Source organism: Leucoraja erinacea, chromosome 13 (assembly GCF_028641065.1).
Source record: "Leucoraja erinacea ecotype New England chromosome 13, Leri_hhj_1, whole genome shotgun sequence".
Lineage (NCBI taxonomy): Eukaryota > Metazoa > Chordata > Chondrichthyes > Rajiformes > Rajidae > Leucoraja > Leucoraja erinaceus.
The window spans coordinates 43,134,369-43,154,312 of record NC_073389.1 but is presented as its reverse complement, the minus strand read 5'-3'; the positions used below and the strand labels follow the sequence as shown (position 1 = coordinate 43,154,312).

Genomic DNA, 19,944 nt, shown 5'->3' with positions numbered 1-19,944 from the left:
GAGGGGACAGGGACAAGAATGGCATGCTTGCCATCCACTGCCCCACATGTGTGCTTAAAGTTCCATCTTTTGTCAAAGCCCAGCGCCAGCTTCCGTACTGGAGACCGCGGCTTCCGAAGCCAACAAGGCCGCGCCACGCCGCAGCGTATGCTGGGACCGGCGATAAAAAAACAAACATCGCGGAGCTGCGGGACTGTGGAGCGGCCAGCTGCGGACAGGCGGCGCTGACTTTACATCGGGAGCCTGGGATCTCTCGACGAGATCACCAGTTGTGGAGCTCCATCCGGCGCGGCCTTGTTGGCTTCGGAAGCCGCGGTCTCCAGTACGGAAGCGGCCGTTCCAGGGTTCCCATGCCGCTGTGGGGATTCTCCCGACGCCGGAGCACCATCGCCCGGCGAGAACGGCCTGGAACATTGGGCCTCCATGGAGGCAACTGTGGAGACCTCAATGGGCCCGACTATGGGTGAACTGGGGATGGGGACTGGACTTTGTGCCTTCCCTCATAATGGGAACCATTGTGGGGGGATGTTTTTATGTTTAAATGTCTTTATTATTGTTATGTCTGTATTCTTTCTTTATATGCTGCACGGAGAGGACGCTGGCGCTGTTTGTTCGCCGCTTCTCCGTTTGCTATTGTCTGTTATTATTGTAAAGCGACTTTGAGTTTTAGAAATGCGCTATAAAAATTAAGTTTATTATTATCATTATTATATGAACTGTGTTGGAGTTGCATCCATCAGGCAAGTGGATATTACCCAACCATGCTCCTGACCTGCTCTTGTAGTTACAATATTGACTTGAATGACTGTTTAATGACCACTCCAGATGGTAGGAAATGGGCAATGGTAATATAGAACCAAGGAACAGCAGATGCTGGTTAATACACAAAAAGGACACAAAGTGCTGGAGTAATACAGCAGGTCACCCAGCATCACTGGAGAACATGGATAGGTGATGTTTTCATCAGTCTGAAGAAGGGTCTTGACCTTGCACTTTGTTTTTGTTACAGTTAGGGATTACTTTGTGAATTAAATTCCGATTTAAGCAAAACAGCTAAAATACAGAATACGCAAGAAAATAGATTTTGAAAAAAAGATTCAAATTTATTTTCAAATTTCATTTTGCTTTGCATTAGAAATCAGTTATGCTTTTTTAATAACATTTTCAGTAGTACTTTTCAGTGACATCAACTTTAACTGTTCTTAATGAACACATGAAAAAATATATTAGTAATATCACAGTGTAAGTCTATTAGTCCCATGATTCTGCAGATTTTTCTAATATAACTTGTTGAATTAATTTGATCTTCCACGTTTTTTTTCTAATACTTTGAATTTTGTAGAATAAATAGAACAAACAAATTGTTTGAATCGCCTCATCAAATATAAATATATTGAAATGACTGCATTACACAGGTCCAACTAGGATAACATTATCCATATTGCTTTCATGAAATTTAAGTAAGTATATTGTTTCATAAATGAACAATGAAGCATTAAAACCTGAAAGTATTGTAAAGGTAACTCCTTCAGCACAAAAACGGAAAAAGGAAAACAAGCACAATATATCCATTTCTTTCTTAAAACAAACTTTTACAAATACTTCATTACTACATTGGATCAGAACATGTTCAGGCCACAATAATAAGGTTTTGCCATATATAAATAATAGCAACATGTTGGCACAAATGATTCCCGGTCTGGTCTTTATTGTGAACATTTCTAAAGGAAGTATAAATGTAACAGCCTTGAACACAGAAATAATGTGAGCTATGAAATAGAAGCATATGGTCAAAAAAATTCCCTTTTCTTCAGAGCGCCACAACAAGAAGAGTAAAATCAAAGAAAATGTTAGATTCACTCCATGTATGGATTTTGGTGTAACATTCGGTAGTGCTTGTTGCCTAATCCAGTATCTGGAGTGGTGATGATCGATCCAGTAGAGTAAAGAAGCCAAACATATGCACATTGTTGAGGCTAATTTAAAGTGAAGGTCAGTTAGCCAAGTTGGAGGAGGTTCAAAATAATACTGGCCAGGTTGCAGCAGCATTATAATCTCAATAACACTGATCACTTGGACGAGAGCCTCTGTCGTGAATGCAACAGCAAGACTGAAAATACACACTTCAGTGAAATGTGACAGATGACGACACCGGTCCTTACTGGCACCACTCTCCAGGAAGAGTATAATGCTGTTCATTGTGGTGCACAGTACACCACAGAAAAGACAGATGATTGTCCATTCGAAGTCAGCTGAAATGTTCGGAGTGATGAGAAATAAACAGGCAAAACTCAGCAGTAGTTCTAACCAGCGCAGAATAAGGATGTTCTTCCTGACAGTATCCATAGGTAAAGCTGAATGGTTAAAAACGAGTCTGGCTTTAAAATTTAAAAAAAAACAAGGCAGCTTGCAGTTCATTCAGTTGTGTTTCCCTCTAAAGCTCACAGAATCCAAAGCGAAATCCTCCTGCCCCCACATAACTGGAATTTTCCCTCCTACTGCTGGTGCAAACTCTTCATAAACTGAGTACGTGCAAACCAGGCACCAAGTGATACTGCTTTTTATTGGCTTATTTAATAATGCCCTTTCATTCAAGAAAGCTGCATACAGATATCACAGTAACAAAAATGGGATAATTGTATTAACCATCACTTTCGTACCAGCTCAACTGGATTTACTCGTAAACAAAAATTGAATCCTATGACGCTATAGGTTATTAATGCATCATCATTTTGAAAAATATATTTGCTTTGAAATTTAAGGCCAGAATATTAGGTCTTGAAATTTAAGAACAGAATATTCTAAATAAACATCACATTTTTTGGTAAAATTGTAATTGCTATTCCCATGATATAGAATTTCAGTCTGTTGCTGTATTGTTGATGTATGTTTTTGTTGACACACTGACTAAGAAGGGTGAGCACCTGATCTTTCGTGTGTTCATAAGTGATAGGAGCAGAATTAGGCCATGCAGCCCATCAAGTCTATTCTGCCATTCAATCATGGCTGATCTATCTTTCCCTGGCAACCCCATTCTCCCACCTTCTCCCCATAACCCCTGACATCCTGTTTACTTCATTACTGTATTGTACAGCAACAGGGTTTAGACATCAGCGAAGGGAGTGCCAATGGGGACAAATAGTGTATCATGGTTCCAGGAGCTTCTGTTATGGGATTCATTTGCTTCAAAATGCCAATTGTTGATCAAGCTACTGCCTGAATTGCAATAGCCCTTGGGTTATGGGAAGGAAAATCAAATGAGAAGAGGACATAGCATTGTGGGAGCAATTGGCAGCAGGAGAGGGGCAGCAGTAGGGGTGCTACACCAGTGGGAGGCAGGGTGTGTTGTGGCTTTGGATGCCACCCTCATCCCAAAACAAGTTATAGGTTTAAAATGAACGAACAAGGTTTAAAATTAAACGAGGCCAAAATGCTTGTTAGGTGCTGTAAATGTAAGTGGCTTGTTGAGTCACTCAATGCTTTTATCAGCCACGGTTAGACAAGCAGCATCTTTGTATAACCTAATTATACAACTCATCCATGCCGACCAGCTTTTATAACTGAGATGACCCTTTTTGCCTGATTTTGGCCCATATTCCTCCAATTCCTATTCATGCACAAATCTAAATGTATTTTAAACATTGCATTGTACCTGCCTCAGATTCAAGTACATATTGAAAACAAAACCTCCCAAATGAATTACAGTTTTATATACCATCCCTCCCTACAAGCAATTAAGATGAAAGGAGAATGATTTTAAACGGACCGAGGGAGGGGAATTTCTTCACGCAGAGGTTTGTGTGTGTATATGGAACGAGCTGCCAGAAGAAGCTGTCGAGGCAGGTACATTGCAAGGTGGCATTGTGGCAGAATTGCTGCTTTACCGCACCAGAGACCCAGGTTCTATCCTGACCCTGGTGCTGTCTGTGTGGAATTTGTACATTCTCCCAGTGACCATGTGGGTGTTCTCCGGGTGCTCCATTTTTCCTTCCACTTCCGTAAGATGAGCAGGTTTGTAGGTTAATTGTCTTCTGTAAATTGCCCCTAGTATGTAGGATGCGAAAGTGGGAACTAGTGCAGACTCTGTAGGCTGACGAGTCTGTTTTCACGCTGTATCTCTAAACTAAACTAAAACTATGTCTCCAAAAGGAGCATCAATAAAACCATTGCAGTTCTGTTAGGATCCACTAATCTACATAATCTTTGACAATTACCATGACCCGACTGTAAAGTGCATAGTTATCTGAAGGTTTTAATAGATCTGTGTAGGTTTCCCATTTGGGTTGAATGACCATTAGTTCTTTTTAAACCAACGGGCTCAACAGAAATGCTGCTGTATTTAGTAGATCTTTAACTGGAAAACAAATTGCAATTGTTTATCTTTCCAGGGAGCACTGGAAAAGGCTCATGAATATGAAAAGCTTGCTCACGCCAACAAAGTAACATTGAGAGAAAAAGAAGCTATTGTTTACAGAGCTGGAATTGTGTCTTCGGCCATAGAAGGTTTGTTTTTGTTCAGATCTAAGCTTTCTTGATCTTTACTATTTAAGAGCCAATTTTAGTTTCTTGGCATGCATTCAGGCAGGTAGAGATGGGGCACTGGGGTTGTTAGAATCATGGGCAGTTTGTGGCATATATGCATTCCCCATCAAGATATTGCCATGATTTATTTTATGTCCACCCAAATGGAAGATAGGGTTAACATTTCCTCCAAATGACGACACTTCACACACTGCAGCACTCCAGAAGAATGCTCTGGATTGTTAGTCTAATTTTTGAGGTAAAAGTTTCATGTGGGCCTTAAACCCCAGTCATCTTATTCATTGATTCAGAGACATAGATTTTTTTAAGATGGGCATACATTCCTTGCCACTTATAATATCATGAAATCAAATGACAATAGAAAGCAAAGCAAGAAGCGGTTTTAAAAAAAAGATTAAAATAAAATGTTAATTATTAATTTGAATGAATTAAGTGCTAAAATACACACAAAATACCTGATGCAATGTTAACCAAACAGATTTCTCAGTCTCTGAGCTGAGCAGATGATAGAACAGAATCAGATCACGACAGGCCAATACTTGGCAGAAGTCAAAGTAAAAACAGAAATTATAAGAAAGCAGATCAGGAAGTATATGTGGAAAGAGAAACAACGTTAATGTTTCAGGTCAAAGATATGATCAAAGACAGGTCAAAGGATACCGCTGAGTGCTTTTGGCATTTTCTGTTGATTTCAAGTTTTCAATGATTTGATTGAAGTGACAGGCTAGACTTCAGTCTGCAGAGCATTCTTGAATCTGTGCCAAGTTAAGTGCTTAAAACCTGGTAAATCCAAGCACATCTCCTGGCATCTCACAGGAAGATTTGCCCCAGTAGTTCTGTGATGTCTTTGTTTGCATTGCTTCAGCTCATACCAATTTTTGCACCCTGTCTGTGGGAAGATGCAAGTCAGAGTTCTATTAAATATATGTTCTTGAAATGCCTGGCTAATGGATTTTCCATGAAATTATGACTGTCCCAGTATGGTATTCATATTGGACCAAATAATACAAGGAGGACTAATGGATAGGCACAACATTTTCACAGATAAAACTTTGAAATCAAGTGTTTCCCAGATTAATAAACATCACTGCTCATGTAGCTCATCTGATTTGCACCATCGGTAATAAGAATTTCTTCAAGCAATACACAAATTAACTTGATATCCGTTACCATTGAAGTACAAATGAGACAGTGAAAAGAACAATCATACAACGTATTCTGCAAGTTAATATAGTGAGCAATAATTTACACTAGCCTCTCGCTGCAAGAATCATTGGTGGCTTAATTTCCTTTCCGATTACTCTTTCCATAAGAAAGAAGAGATTGTCTCTATAAGCAATGAACATTAACAAACACACATTTATAAATAAGGAATTTTGACTGAATAACTCAATTTGTGAATTTTCATTTCAATTACTGTATTTGTTCAATTTTGTGATTGCAGCTGAAATCAATCATTTTAACCATGAACTTACCAGTGACTACAAAGTAACAGTTCAACGTTTTCTCTATGAACAGGTTCAGATGTATAATAAGGTAATTATTTTATAATCCATATGGCTACACTAGAGTCCTCATGACTTAAGGATTATGAATCTTTTTCTCTATATTGCAATATTCTTCTACCTTAAACCCCTGTCTCATGGTGTGAGTCCACCCACGAGTGATCCCGAGTTTAAAACAAATCAAACTTGTGGTAATCACGTAGAATTAACGTAGCGGGAACGTCGGAACTGGTAACGCTAACGCAGGTACTTGGGAAACTTGTTAACTCGTGATTCATGGTTAAAAAGATTTTCACGAATTAACAAGTTTGGGTGGACTCGCACCGTGAGACAAGGCCATTAAGCAGAAGGTTGCATACCAGTATAAAGAGTAAAAGGAACAAAAAGGGGGGCACAGTGGCGTCCTTTGCTGCCTTTCATTGCCAGAGACCCAGGTTCGATCCTGACTATGGGTGCTGTCTGTATGGAGTTTGTACGTTCTCCCCGTGACCAGCGTAGGTTTTCTCCGGGTGCTCCGGTTTCCTATCACCCTCCAAAGATGTACAGGTTTGTAGGTTAATTGGCTTGGTGAAATTGTAAATTTTCCCTAGTGTATGTAAGATAGATGGTGTTAGTGTGTGGGGATTGCTGGTCGGCATGGACTCGGTGGGCCGAAGGGCCTGTTTTCCCACTGTATCTCTAAACAAAGACATTATATTATTCAGTTACATTGTGCAAAATGGTATAACTATGTAAAACCATTCTTAACCACACAAAAAACCTTTGAGGCTTATATGTTTGAATTCAAACATGTTACGGATTGTAAATTGGCTATATTTGAACAAAAATTAGATTGCTAGGTGCCCCTACTCACTGATCACATGATTTGAACCCCACCCCAAACCTCCCAATTCCTCAACTGTGTCAAAATATCTTAACCACAGATAAAGATATGACCTAGTGCATTTATTAATCAAGCGACCAAACATTCACTAATCCATCACTCACCTCACCAGACATTCCCCAATCTATTGATCCCCATGTTTCCACCCCTGACAGGCAAAGATAAGCTTCAACCATCTCTCCATAAATTGCTACCATTTGATTATTGGTCTGATATGATACACAATTCTGCTCTCTTCCAGCAGCTTCCCTCTCCCAGGGCCCAGCCAAATCCTGGATATACCCAATTTCCTTTGTGCTAGTGTTTTATGACAAGTCTTTCCTTGTGTAGGATACTTTCAGCTCGTTCCCCATATTGCAGCAATGGGTTAGCAAGGCATGGTAGAGGGAAAAAAATCACAAAAGGAGACAGAAGGAATTAACACAAAATTACAGGAAGATAATTTTAAACAGGTTCACGAATAACATAGATTTTTAATTTAGATTATTTTTTCTTTTTCAGATAACTGATAAACTGAGGGAAGCATATGCACACTTTGAATTTTAATTCCGAACCACTAGTATCCCCAGATTATGCAATTCATGTAACTTGATGTGCCAATATTCTTTAAAGTTATCTTGGAATTTTAGTTCCAGTTCCTGTTAAATATATCTTAATTTGCTGCTGCTTGCAACGACTGCACTATTATCACTAGCTGCAATTTATTGTTCATTTATCTTTATTTTAACAATGAATTCTTGTAGTATGAAAATTACAAAACAAATAAATCTGTGTTTTTTGTTCAGTGCTGGAAGTGCAATGGAGCAGGCAGGCCATTGACATACCGAGGGATGTAAAAATGATTGATTACAGAATGAGTGGGAGGAGAGAAATAGGAATGCAGGGTCTTGAGCCAAAATGCCAATTTATTTCCCTCCACAGATGCTGCTTGATACGCTAAGTTCATCCAGTAGTTTATTTGCTCCAGATTCCAGCATCTGCAGTCTCTTTAAAACAGTTGTACAGTTGGTATTTACAAAGTCTTTAAATGTGCTACCTAACCCAATTCTGATACCCACTCTACTTGTAATAGGCTGACAATTTGCAATCTCTACATTTTCAATAATTCAGTTCTTGATTCTGCTATTGTTACGATTGAACCAATTGTGCACAAAATGGAATTCTTTTTTTAAGCCAATGGCAGAATAAAACTTGAATGTTGAAAATATTCAGCAGGTCAGGTACAGGCTGTCCAATTAGGGACAAACAGATTAATAATTTAAAATTTTAATGACCTGAAATGTCGCATCAGATGGTGCCTCACCCATTATTTCCAGCATTTGCATCCTTTAAATATTTTAAATACTCAAAATCATAGTTTTTATATTTAAGTAATGATTGATTCTAATTGATTGAGATAGTGAGCAACTCTGTTCAAAAACAATTCTGCTTCTCAACCAATTTCACCACACACAAATTCTTAATAGAAACATAGAAACATAGAAATTAGGTGCAGGAGTAGGCCATTCGGCCCTTCGAGCCTGCACCGCCATTCAATATGATCATGGCTGATCATCCAACTCAGTATCCCGTACCTGCCTTCTCTCCATACCCCCTGATCCCCTTAGCCACAAGGGCCACATCTAACTCCCTCTTAAATATAGCCAAATGAACTGGCCTCAACTACCCTCTGTGGCAGAGAGTTGCAGAGATTCACCACTCTCTGTGTGAAAAAAGTTCTTCTCATCTCGGTTTTAAAGGATTTCCCCCTTATCCTTAAGCTGTGACCCCTTGTCCTGGACTTCCCTAACATCGGGAACAATCTTCCTGCATCTAGCCTGTCCCACCCCTTAAGAATTTTGTAAGTTTCTATAAGATCCCCTCTCAATCTTCTAAATTCTAGAGAGTATAAACCAAGTCTATCCAGTCTTTCTTCATAAGACAGTCCTGACATCCCAGGAATCAGTCTGGTGAACCGTCTCTGCACTCCCTCTATGGCAATAATGTCCTTCCTCAGATTTGGAGACCAAAACTGTACGCAATACTCCAGGTGTGGTCTCACCAAGACCCTGTACAACTGCAGTAGAACCTCTCTGCTCCTATACTCAAATCCTTTTGCAATGAAAGCTAATAGCTCACACTGAGGCCAAAAAGTGCTTTCACACATTTGGTATCAGTGGAATAAGGTTTTCAAACGGTATCAGAGCCCAACTTCAGCTGAAATAATGAGAAATGCGAGGCAGCATTCTTCCACTTTTCACTCCAGAATTTTATCTTTAGCAGATTATCAATTATCACATTTCCTTCTGTTTTGGGGACTGAAAAGTCGCATCCATCTCTTAATGAAGGAGGAAAACAACCTGCTAAAAATGCTTGCAATTATGGTAATTTTAAAGGCCAAAAAGGATAAAGATGTTGAACTTTTTTAGTTACGAAATATTATTAAATAGGTTTATTATTCATACTGATCTGTAAATATTTTATACTATATTAATATATTTAATATTAGATTTGTTCAATGTTTTGAATAATTCCTGTTTTGGTTGTTATGTTTTGTTGATCTGAGAAGGATAAGATGGGAAATGTAACTGTGCTCATTTTTAGCATCATTAGTAAAGTTTTATATTTTGCTATATGCCCAAGTAATTTAATAATTGCAATATGCTTCAGAAAAACTGTGTCTTGGATTATAATTCTCCAATATGCTCAGGGTTTTGAGTTTGGATTTTAGCTTTCGGTGAGTGTTGTGCAGTTGATGGAGATGAATCTTGAGTGCATGGTTGCATGTTAAGATGTGTCAAAGAGTCTCCAAGAGGTGTTCCCAAAAGTCCTGTGGAATTTATCTCTGGGGTTTCATTTTGCGAGGTTCTGACCACAGACTAGTGGAATTAAGTTAAAAATTGAATATTTCATTCATTCAATGATACTGTGTTGTCACATGTATCTGTGTATAGTGAAATTATTTTTACATACAGTCCAATGACAATCCCACCATACACTAGGCACAATCATATTAAGTATAAGAGTAGAAGATAGTAGACATCACTGTGTCAGTATACAGTCACCACATTTTAGGCACCATCTTGTATCCATCAGGTCATAGTCATACAGTGTGGAAACAAGCCCTTCAACCCAACTTGTCCAATGCAACCAACATGTCCCACCTGCCTGCGCATATCCCTCTAAACCTGTGCTATCCATGTACCAGTTTAATTGTTTCTTAAATATTGTGATAGTCCCTGCCTCGACTACCATCTAGCAGCTCGTCCATACACCCACCACTCAGTCTGAAATAAAAAAAAGTTAGACTCTTAACTTGGTCATAAAGGTCTGTTATCGTGGTGGTGGCTCTGGGTCAGTGTTGCAGAGGTTGGCCTTGCCAGACGATGTGTCGATGTCCTCTACCGCCACTTCTGTGTCGCTGCAGGCCTGCATGTCCAATCCACGCGCTCGGCCACTTGAAGTCGTGCCCTGTCCAACCAAGCCTCAGGCTGCTATTTAAATACTCTAAACAAGTTCAAATTCAATATTAACTTAATTGAAACATACACAAGTTAAACATAGGTTGCAATTCCAGTTCCCCAAATACATGAAAATCAGCCTAAAACTGTTAAGGACTAATTTTTCAAACACTGATTTACAGTATGCCCACAACACCTACCTTTGTCTGAAATTTCATACCTGGAGTCAAAAAAGTTTGAAGAAAGTTAAAGGAGGACTAAGAAAACTTTAAAAAATAATGTTTTCCAACCAAATAATGTTTTAAGAGCAAAAGTGGAAAGCTGCCAAATATGGTCAATTGATTACAAGGATATTAGAATGTCAGTGAAAGAGTGTTTTATGAAAGAGTGAGCTAGAAATGAGAGATTGTGTAAAATATGCCTGAACAAAGATAATCTATATCAGCAAAAGGTAAATGTCATATTTCTACCTGCTCTACTGCCATGAATAATATTACTAAATGTTATTGGCTTGTCAGAATTAGAACTTGTTTCTTAATTTATTATTCAACACTAATTTGTTAGATTCATGTAAGAAACTATGAAGTAGCCTTGCTGATTTTGCGTCAACCCTCGTATATGGAGCATAAATGTTATTTGATTAAGCAGAACCAATGCTGACCCACTGTGAAACGTTCAGCTTGAAGTTTCCAATTGACTCATAGAAAGATTGAATTGTAAAATGGTTGCAGCACAGGAAGCCATTCAGCCCAGCTCATTCCTATCTGAAGCAATAGTTTAATCTCCAATCCATTTCATGATGGAATGAATTATGCCTTCATGGGTTTATTAAGAATGTGATAATAAAATTCTTATGTTGTACATTAATGTTTGAAAGAATTTGGCCAACTTCCTATAATTGGGCGATGCAATACATTTGTTTCAATTACTGCAGTGTGAATATTTTTACAATATTCATGGATATTTGTTAAACATCTTAGATGGAATAATGTACAGTAGTAAGTAAATGTTCAACCTTAAGTCTTGAAAATGATTTTCTATGTGAAATTGAAAAAAATATTTATCTGACACCTTTTGTCAATATCTTACATTTCCATTGTTTTCTGACAAACCATCACTCCATTTTAAGAGTGTTGCAAGTGGAATCAAATTAAGAATGTAAAAATATATAGGAGGAAGAGAATGGAATTTAGAATATGTAGTCCTGGCAGCATCCAATGTCTTCTGATCTAAAGGACCTACTTAGGTCCAGAAACTGGTAGGAATGTAAGATGTCTTCAGTAATCCCTATCCTCAGTGCAAACTCCCTATCCTCACCATTGTTGACTTACATCGACTAAACCCCTTCCTAAAGATACAAAGTCCTTGAAATCACTTGTGATGCTCCGGGAAATGTTCTCATTGACCACGCGTTGAAGGGATTAGCAGACGTAGGCAAGTCAACCACATTTGTTCATTGTTAATGAAACACGCTTATTAATGTGTTGAATGGAACAAAAATTATAATACTGGTAAGAAATGGTCAGATACTTTATTAATAGGATGCACATGATTCCAAGCTTTACTTGCAGTAATTGATATGTGTCCGAATTTTCATATATTTTTATGTTTGATCTGTTTTGTATTTGTTGAAAGTGTTGCAAAAGCACAGTAAACACCGTTTTGTTAAAACATTTAATTTACCCAAGCAATGATAAAAATGTTCAAATTAAACACCCTTAAAATTCCACTTTTTCACTCATACTCATCTGTGCACAATGTTAACTGCCCCACCTTCAGTCAAACTCAGGTACTTCATTGAGAAAACATTAAGCCAACAGCAAACTTTCCTCGCTAAGTTTTAGTGTTAGAGATACAGCATGGAAACAGGCCCTTCGGCCTACCAAGTCCACGCCGACCAGCGATCACTTGTACATTAGTTCTATCCTACAGACTAGGGACAATTTACAGATGCTGATTAACCTACAAACCTGCATGTCTTTGGAATGTGGGAGGAAACTGGAGCACACGGAGAAAACACACGTGGTCACAGGGAGAAGGTGCAAACTCTATACAGACAGCACCCGTAGTCAGGATCGAACCCAGCCTTGTAAGGCAGCAGCTCTACCACTGTCCAATTGGGTGGTCTGCTGTACATCTGGGATTTACCGAATGCCTTTTAACTATTTAGTGTTTAAAAATTGCTCACATCAACTTTTACAATTTTAAATGTCTCTAGATATCATAGGTATTTAAAACCTAATGAGATTAATTAAAATCAATGCAAAGCTCTAGGCCCAGCATTGCCTTAAGTCAAAGTCTATCAAGCATTCAGAGGGCATCACCTAGGCATGTACCATCTGATCCCGACCCTCTGCTGAGGTCTCTCAACTTGACTCCTGAGATTGGGTCTCTGCTTCTAGCCTGGGGAAGTGTAGGTTTGTGGTGCATGGTGGCTAAGTTAAGGTCAGAGTCCTGGAAGGTCTCATCCAATCATTTTATTCCTTCGAACTATTTCCTTGAGGAACACAAAATGATCACCTGATCCATCATAGTTGTAGAAACAAGGCACAGCAGGTGCTGATTTACACAAAAGGACGCAAGGTTCTGGAGTAACTCAGCAGATCAGGCAGCCTCTCTGGAGAACATGGATAAGTGAAGTTTTGGGTCACGACCCTTCTGAGGTCTTGACCTGGAATGTCACCTTTCCATGTTCTCCAGAGATGCTACCTGACCCGCTGAGTTACTCCAGCACTTTGTGAACTTTTCCACCATAGTTCATGACTTACCTATACATATCTACTAATAAGATTTTCCTTCAAAGATTCAACATGATTGACAAGTTAGGACGGGCATCAAGATTTAGATAACATTTAGGAATGGACTAATAATTGGGAAATAACAGTCTCTCCAACAATTGCGGGACTAACCACTCATTCTTGACACTAAATGATATTTCCTTCAATGAATTCGCCACCACTCCGGAGGATCACCATTGACCATAATCTCACCTGAAACAAGTCACTAAAATATAGCTACACAATCAAGTTGGAAGCTGTGTGCCGGTCCTGACAATTCACATGTTATTAATGCGACTGAATACTTTTCACTTACCTGGACAAATGCAACTTCAACATTGAATCTGTACCTGTTACCTCACTGTACTTCTGCATTTGACAATAAACTTGACTTGATTGAAGAAGCTCAAAACTGTTCAGGATGAGCAGCTTGCTTGGTTTATGCACCATCCACCACCCTAAATATGAATCTCCTTCTCCTTCTGTGCATTGTAGCTACAATTTGTACCTGCATATCATTCACTAAATTGCATTGTGCTACTTGCCTACGCTACTCTAACTGTACTTCCAATCCGATGATTGTTACTACCAAAAAGGAGGAAGATTCCAGGTGCATTGTAACACCACCAACTCTGTGTACCCCTCCTTGCTATTGAGGAAGTGCAGAGTATGTTCACCAGGTTAATTCCCGGGGTGGCGGGACTAACATATGATGAAAGAATGGGTCGACTGGGCTTGTATTCACTGGAATTTAGAAGGATGAGAGGGAATCTTATAGAAACTAATAACATTCTTAAGGGATTGGACAAGCTAGATGCAGGAAAAATCTTCCCGATGCTGGAGGGGGAAGGGGGGGGGGGGGGGGGGGGAGCGTCCAGAACCAGGGATCACAGTTTAAGAATAAGGAGTAGGCCATTTAGAACTAAGATGAGAAAAAACATTTTCACCCAGAGAGTTGTGAATCTGTGGAATTCTCTGCCACAGAAGGCAGTGGAGGCCAATTCACTGGATGTTTTGAAGAGAGAGTTTTTAGATATACACTGTAGTTCTTAGTGCTAATGGCGTCAAGGAATATGGGTTAAAAAGCAGGAATTGGGTGTTGATTATAGTGAGTGGAGGATCTTGCTCAAAGGGCCGAATGGCATACGCCTGCACCTATTTTCTATGTCTTTGTTTCTAAGTCAAACACCATCCCCCAACTTGTCAATATATCACCCATTCCTTCATCACTGCTGGGTCGAAATCCTGAACAGCCTCCTCAATTGCAGTGACTTCAACATAAAGATCACGTTTTAAGAAGGGGCTCTCCACCATGTTCTTAACGACAGTAAATGCTGGCCTTGCCAGTGACAAACGGATCTTTAAAATAAAGAAATAAAAACACAAAGTCTACAACAGGGTTATTGTTCACCACTCCCACAGAGATTTTGAAACTTTTTGTTTAAATTTATCAGAGAAGGTCATGGATAAATCTAAAGGATTACAAATTTGCAAAACAAAATTGTCAGCATGGGAATCATCTTTATGGAACGAGTTCATTGATAAACTTAATTTTGCTGCTGGAAGTAGATTAATTTTGCTACTGAATAGTTAGTTACCCGCGATGCAAAACATAGTTGATAAATTTAAGGCTAAATTTTTTGATGCACAGTTCAGACAGAAATTATCAAAATGATACAAAGCACTGAAATAATAATTGGTGAGTTGCATCTAAAATCCCTTGTTATGTATATTCTGAGATATTTTACTCAATTCAACATTTAGCATGCCCAAATAATATATGACCAATGACTATCAATAAAACAGGTGATAATTATGGTTTTTAATTTTTGCCTGCTGCATAGGAATTACACCAGCATACCCCAGAACATCAATACATCTGGTACATAGGGCAACAATGCCTGAAAAATCACAATAAAACTCAATCCGTTCACTCATTTCCCTCCCAGAAAAAATGCATCATTCTGAAACAATTTAACTTTTTACAGAACATAGACCAGGAAAAGGTCCTACTGTCCACAGCTTCTGTGCTGAACATGATGGTATGTTCAACTAACCTCCTCTGCCTGGATGTGGTCCACATTTCCTGCATTTTCATGTGTCCATCTAACAGCCTCTTAAACATCCCTACATTTCTGCTCCCACCACCAACCCTGGGAGCATGTTCTAGGTACCTACCATTCCCAGCGTAGAAATGTTTGCTTTGCACATCTCAGAAAACTTTCTCCCTCTGACCTGAAAGCTATGCCCTCTAGTCTTTCACATTTTCACCTTGAGAAAATGTTCCAGCTGTCTACCATATCTATGCCTCTAATAAGTGTATACATTTCTATCAGGTTCCCCATCAGCCTCGAATGCTCCACAGAAAACAATTCAAGATTGTCCAACTTCTCCTTATAGATAATACCCTCCAATCCACGCAGTATCCTGGTAAACCTTTTCCTCTTCCTCTCCAAAATTCCCTTGCTTGAGGGGTCCTCACTGAACTCTGCCACACGTGCACCGTACAGGAACCCAGAGAGCCCCTCACACCAGTTGACCAAATGTTCCCAGTTAGCGAGAGAGGGCACCATTCCACAGTCCCGGTTTTTGCATGACCTTGGCTATCCGCTCCAGCCAATTCTAGTTGCATACCTTTGCCTCTCTTTACCAGTTCCCCAGCACCTTCACGTAATCAGGCCTGATGGTGAAGGGAACGGAAGATCGGTCAGGAGAGTTGCTGAAAAGCATAGCCTCAGTCTTCCTGCAGTTGGCACTTGGTCCAGGTGGATCACCGGTCCCAAAGCAGACTTGACCAGGTTGGCAATGGCGTTGGACAGGATCTTATAGTCCACATTTAAGGCAAGTATACCATTCACCTTCTTTACCACTCTATCTATTTGTGTCCCCACTTTCAGGCAGCAATGGACTTGCAACTTGCATTCCCTCTGTATATCAAACATTTATGTTTAATACCATGCTTAATGCTTAATTGCAATTTTTTCATGATATCCTTTAAAATCCAACAATCTTAAGGAGTATATTGAAAGAAAAAATAATCATCATCTAACAATGATATGCATAAAAAGAATATGTGTTAAATTAGCTCTGTAGCACGCTAATCGAGAAGTTTTCATGGAAAGTGACCAGCTCATAGTGGTGCTTTAGTTATACAATGGTAGCAAACAAGGCAGCAGTTCAATGTTTTTTTATTAATACAAGCAAAAAAAACAGAAATCAGAAAAAACTATAAATAGCACAGCACGACTTCCTGATTGTGAAATAACAATTGCAGGCGATGGCCCAAAATTTTCTTGTTGGTGCATGTTACTCCAGCATAATACTGTAGCCCAATATTCCTTTCTCAGCAAAAAGGAGTTGAGAACAAAACAAAGTGTAGGAGATACCAGAAACTTTGAAACAGGTGCAGGAGTAGGCCATTCGGCCCTTCGAGCCAGCATCGCCATTCAATATGATCATGGATGATCATCTAAAATCAGTACCCCATAGCTGCTTTTTCCCCATATCCCTTGATTCCTTTAGCCCTAAGAGCTAAATCTAACTCCCTCTTGAAAACATCCAGTGAATTGGCCTCCACTACCTTATGTGGCAGAGAATTCCATGGATTCATAACTCTCTGGGTGAAAAACTTTTTCCTCATCGGTGTCCTAAATGGCCTACCCCTTATTCTTAAACAGTGACCCCTGGTTCTGGACTCCCCCAACATCAGGAACATTTTTCCTGCATCTAACCTGTCCAATCCTTTAATCCTTTATGTTTCTATAAGAATCCCTCTCATCCTTCTAAATTCCAGTGAACACAAGCCCAGTCGACCCATTATTTCATCATATATCAGTCCCGCCATCCCAGAAATTAACCTGGTGAACCTATGCTGCACTCCCTCAATAGCAAAATGTCCTTCCTCAAATTAGGAGACCAAAATTGCACACAATACTCCAGGTGCAGTTTCACCAGTGCCCTGTAAAACTGCAGTAGGACCTCCTTGCTCCTGAACTCAAATCCTCTCGCAATGTCAGCCAACATACTATTAGCTTTATTCAATGCCTGCTGTACCTGCATGCTTACATTCAGTGACTGGTGTACCGAGGCAGTGATGTGGGTGGAAGGGGATATGGGGAGGGTAAAGGGGGATAAAAGGAAAATAAGAATCTATTTTTCCTTCTCATCTCCTGTCTTCTCCCCATAGCCTTTGACACCCTTAGTAATGAAGAACCTTCCAATCATGTCTTTAAAAATACCCATTGACTTTGCCTCCACCGCCGTCTGTGGCAATAAATTCCAAAGATTTACCACCGTCTGGCTAAAGAAATTCCTCGTCATCTTCATTCTAAAGGTGCGTCCTTTTATTCTGAACCTATGGCCTCTGGTCCTAAACTTTCCTCTCCACATCCACTTTATCTGGGCCTTTCATCATTATTTGGTAGGTTTCAATTATATCTCCTCGCATCATTCTAAACTCCAGCGAGTAAAGGCCCAGAGCCATCAAACGCATCTCGTACGTTAACGCAACAATCCCTGGGATTATTCTTGTTAACTTCCTCTCCAATGCCAGGATATCCTTTCTCAGGTATGGGGCCCAAAACAGCTCACCATATTCCAAATGAGGTCTGACCAGCACCTTATAAAGCCACAGCATTACATCTTTGCTTTTATAGTTTTTTCAAAGTGTATGCTAGCAATGCATTGACAAGGGCAGGATGACTGGGAAAGGGTTCCTCCGCCATCCATTTACGTCTCAGAATATGGAAGAGATCATGTTTGCATACAGCAAAACCAAGATGACATGTGTTGACAAATGGCACATAAATGTCAGGCACAATAGACAATAGGTGCGGGAGTAGGTCATTCGGCCCTTCGAGCCAGCACTGCCATTCAACATGATCATGGCTGATCACCCCCAATCAGTACCCTGTTCCTGCCTTCTCCTCCTGACTCGCGGATGGACGTAGGTTGACTTCCGTTGTTGTAGGTCGTAGCCTCTGTAGTCGTAGGTTGTCATAGGTGTCGTCGTAGGTGTGGTCATAGGTGGACATCCTAAGTTGCGACGATTGGGTCACCAGTTGTCAGTAGCTTGCCGTAGCTTGACGTCAACTAGGTGGTAGGTTGTTGTAGCTTGTCGTAGACATTGTCGTAGGGGGGGGTCCAGTTGCCTTTTTTTCGCGACCTGCAATGACTTTGACCGTCGCCTGCAGTCGCCTAAAAAATCTCCTAAGTGGGCAGGCCCTTAAGTGTCTCACCATATTTACTACATTGCCACTTCTGAATTTGCTACCACCAACAACCATTGGATCATAATTCAACAGAAACCTAAATAGATCAGCCATCTAAATATTGTGAACACAAGAGTATTTAAGAAGCTATGCTCCCTGTGGTGAGCGACTCACTTCCTGGGTTCCAAAAGGCTTTTCACAATCTACATGGGACAATCGAGGAGTGCAATGTAATACAATCTTCAATGCAAGTTGAGGGTAAGTTCAACAACATTCAAGAAGCTTGGCACCACTCAGGTCAAAGTACCTTACTCAACTGGAGTCTGAAGAAGGGCCCCGACCTGAAACATCACCTATCCATGTTCTCCAGAGATGCTGCCTGACCAGGCTGAGTTAATCCAGCACTTTGTGTCTTTTTTTTTGTAAATCAGCATTTGCAGTTCCTTGGATCTCCTTATTTAACTGGGTCTCTCCATTAATTGTAGATGGCATAGATACCCTCTATATAATGCACAGTGTGTGCTCAATAAGATTACTTTGAAAGTTAACCCAAGAAGAATAATGCAGAAGGTGTATGGGACCAGTACTGAAGGAGCTCTGCATAACTGTGGATTGTCCACCATGTCACATACCTATTGACTTGATGTTTTGAAGCAGGTGAAGAAGGGACGATTGCCTTTTCAAGGGCAGAAAGGAACGATCAATAAATGTTGTTCTTTCCAGCAACTTTTTATCGCCTAAGTAAATAAAACGTTGACAAGAACAATTTGGGATTGCTATGCTTTTCCAGAATATTTTTTTTAACTACGGAAACATACCCATACAGTTTCTTCATCTTGAATGTAAACACTTCTTATATCTACTTTCTCACCTGAATCTACCTATCACATTCAACTTCTTGTGGCATGAACATTGAATTATTCAATTGTAGGTAACAACACCTCCCAGATCCCTCCCGTTCAGAAGGACAGTGAAACTAGTCGGATAACTAGGGTGGGGGAGGGACAGAGTGGGAAATCAAGGATATCGTGAAGTTAAATAAATCAATATTCGTACCGACTACTTTGATCTGTCGTTTTCACACCTTACCCTTCTATCTCTTGATTCCCTCTCCCCTGACTCTCAGTTTATATATGTATGTACATATATTGATGTTGATTTCTATAGTGTACTGTTTCTGTGTCTTTTTTCTTTTCTCTTTTTTCTCTTTTTTGATTTGTATGGATTTATTACATTGATCTGTTCAATTAATTTAATCAATCTCTGTAAAGCACTTTGGTTCAAATACTGGTTTTGTTGAAAAGTGCTATATAAATAAATATTATTATTATTATACACACACTGAACTTTTTTCTCGTTTACTATATTGTTTACACCGTACTATGTTTGCATAATCTGTTGTGGTGCTGCAAGTAAGAATGTAATTGTTATATCCTAGACATATGACAATAAAACACTCTTGACTCTGCAGTTTGGGACGATGAAGATCTTTGCGAAACTCTCGCCTACCATTTGATCTCCACAGCTGAGCTGCCGGTGTCCCCGGAAGTGACGAGATAGAGGGAGGGGAGGGAAGGGGAACGATTG

The 19,944-nt window shown here is 39.7% G+C and overlaps 2 protein-coding genes across 4 annotated transcripts in view; one reads left to right on the top strand and one right to left on the bottom strand.

Moving 5' to 3' along the window:
- The window catches only part of LOC129702955 (sorting nexin-9-like), a 43,252-nt gene extending 33,023 nt beyond the window's left edge, over positions 1-10,229 (top strand). Inside the window, exons 16-18 of the mRNA XM_055645064.1 lie at positions 4,389-4,503; positions 5,987-6,078; positions 7,432-10,229. Of these exons, the coding sequence (XP_055501039.1) occupies positions 4,389-4,503; positions 5,987-6,078; positions 7,432-7,476 (252 nt within the window). The 3' untranslated portion in view covers positions 7,477-10,229. The remainder of the gene's footprint in view (positions 1-4,388; positions 4,504-5,986; positions 6,079-7,431) is intronic.
- LOC129702958 (uncharacterized) lies at positions 1,083-19,902 on the bottom strand. Of its 3 annotated transcripts, XM_055645069.1 has the most exons (4): positions 19,867-19,902; positions 18,990-19,094; positions 5,203-5,431; positions 1,083-2,374 (listed from the first exon to the last, which is right to left on the bottom strand). In XM_055645069.1, exon 4 carries the CDS (start codon positions 2,344-2,346, stop codon positions 1,408-1,410), a length of 939 nt encoding a protein of 312 aa, XP_055501044.1. In that variant the 5' UTR covers positions 2,347-2,374; positions 5,203-5,431; positions 18,990-19,094; positions 19,867-19,902; the 3' UTR covers positions 1,083-1,407. The 3 variants fall into 3 exon arrangements, with proteins under 3 accessions (XP_055501044.1, XP_055501043.1, XP_055501045.1); XM_055645068.1 differs by lacking the exon at positions 19,867-19,902 and having other exon boundaries at positions 18,990-19,471; XM_055645070.1 differs by lacking the exons at positions 5,203-5,431; positions 18,990-19,094; positions 19,867-19,902 and adding an exon at positions 3,767-4,970 and having other exon boundaries at positions 1,083-2,354.
- Positions 19,903-19,944: the final 42 nt, after the last annotated feature.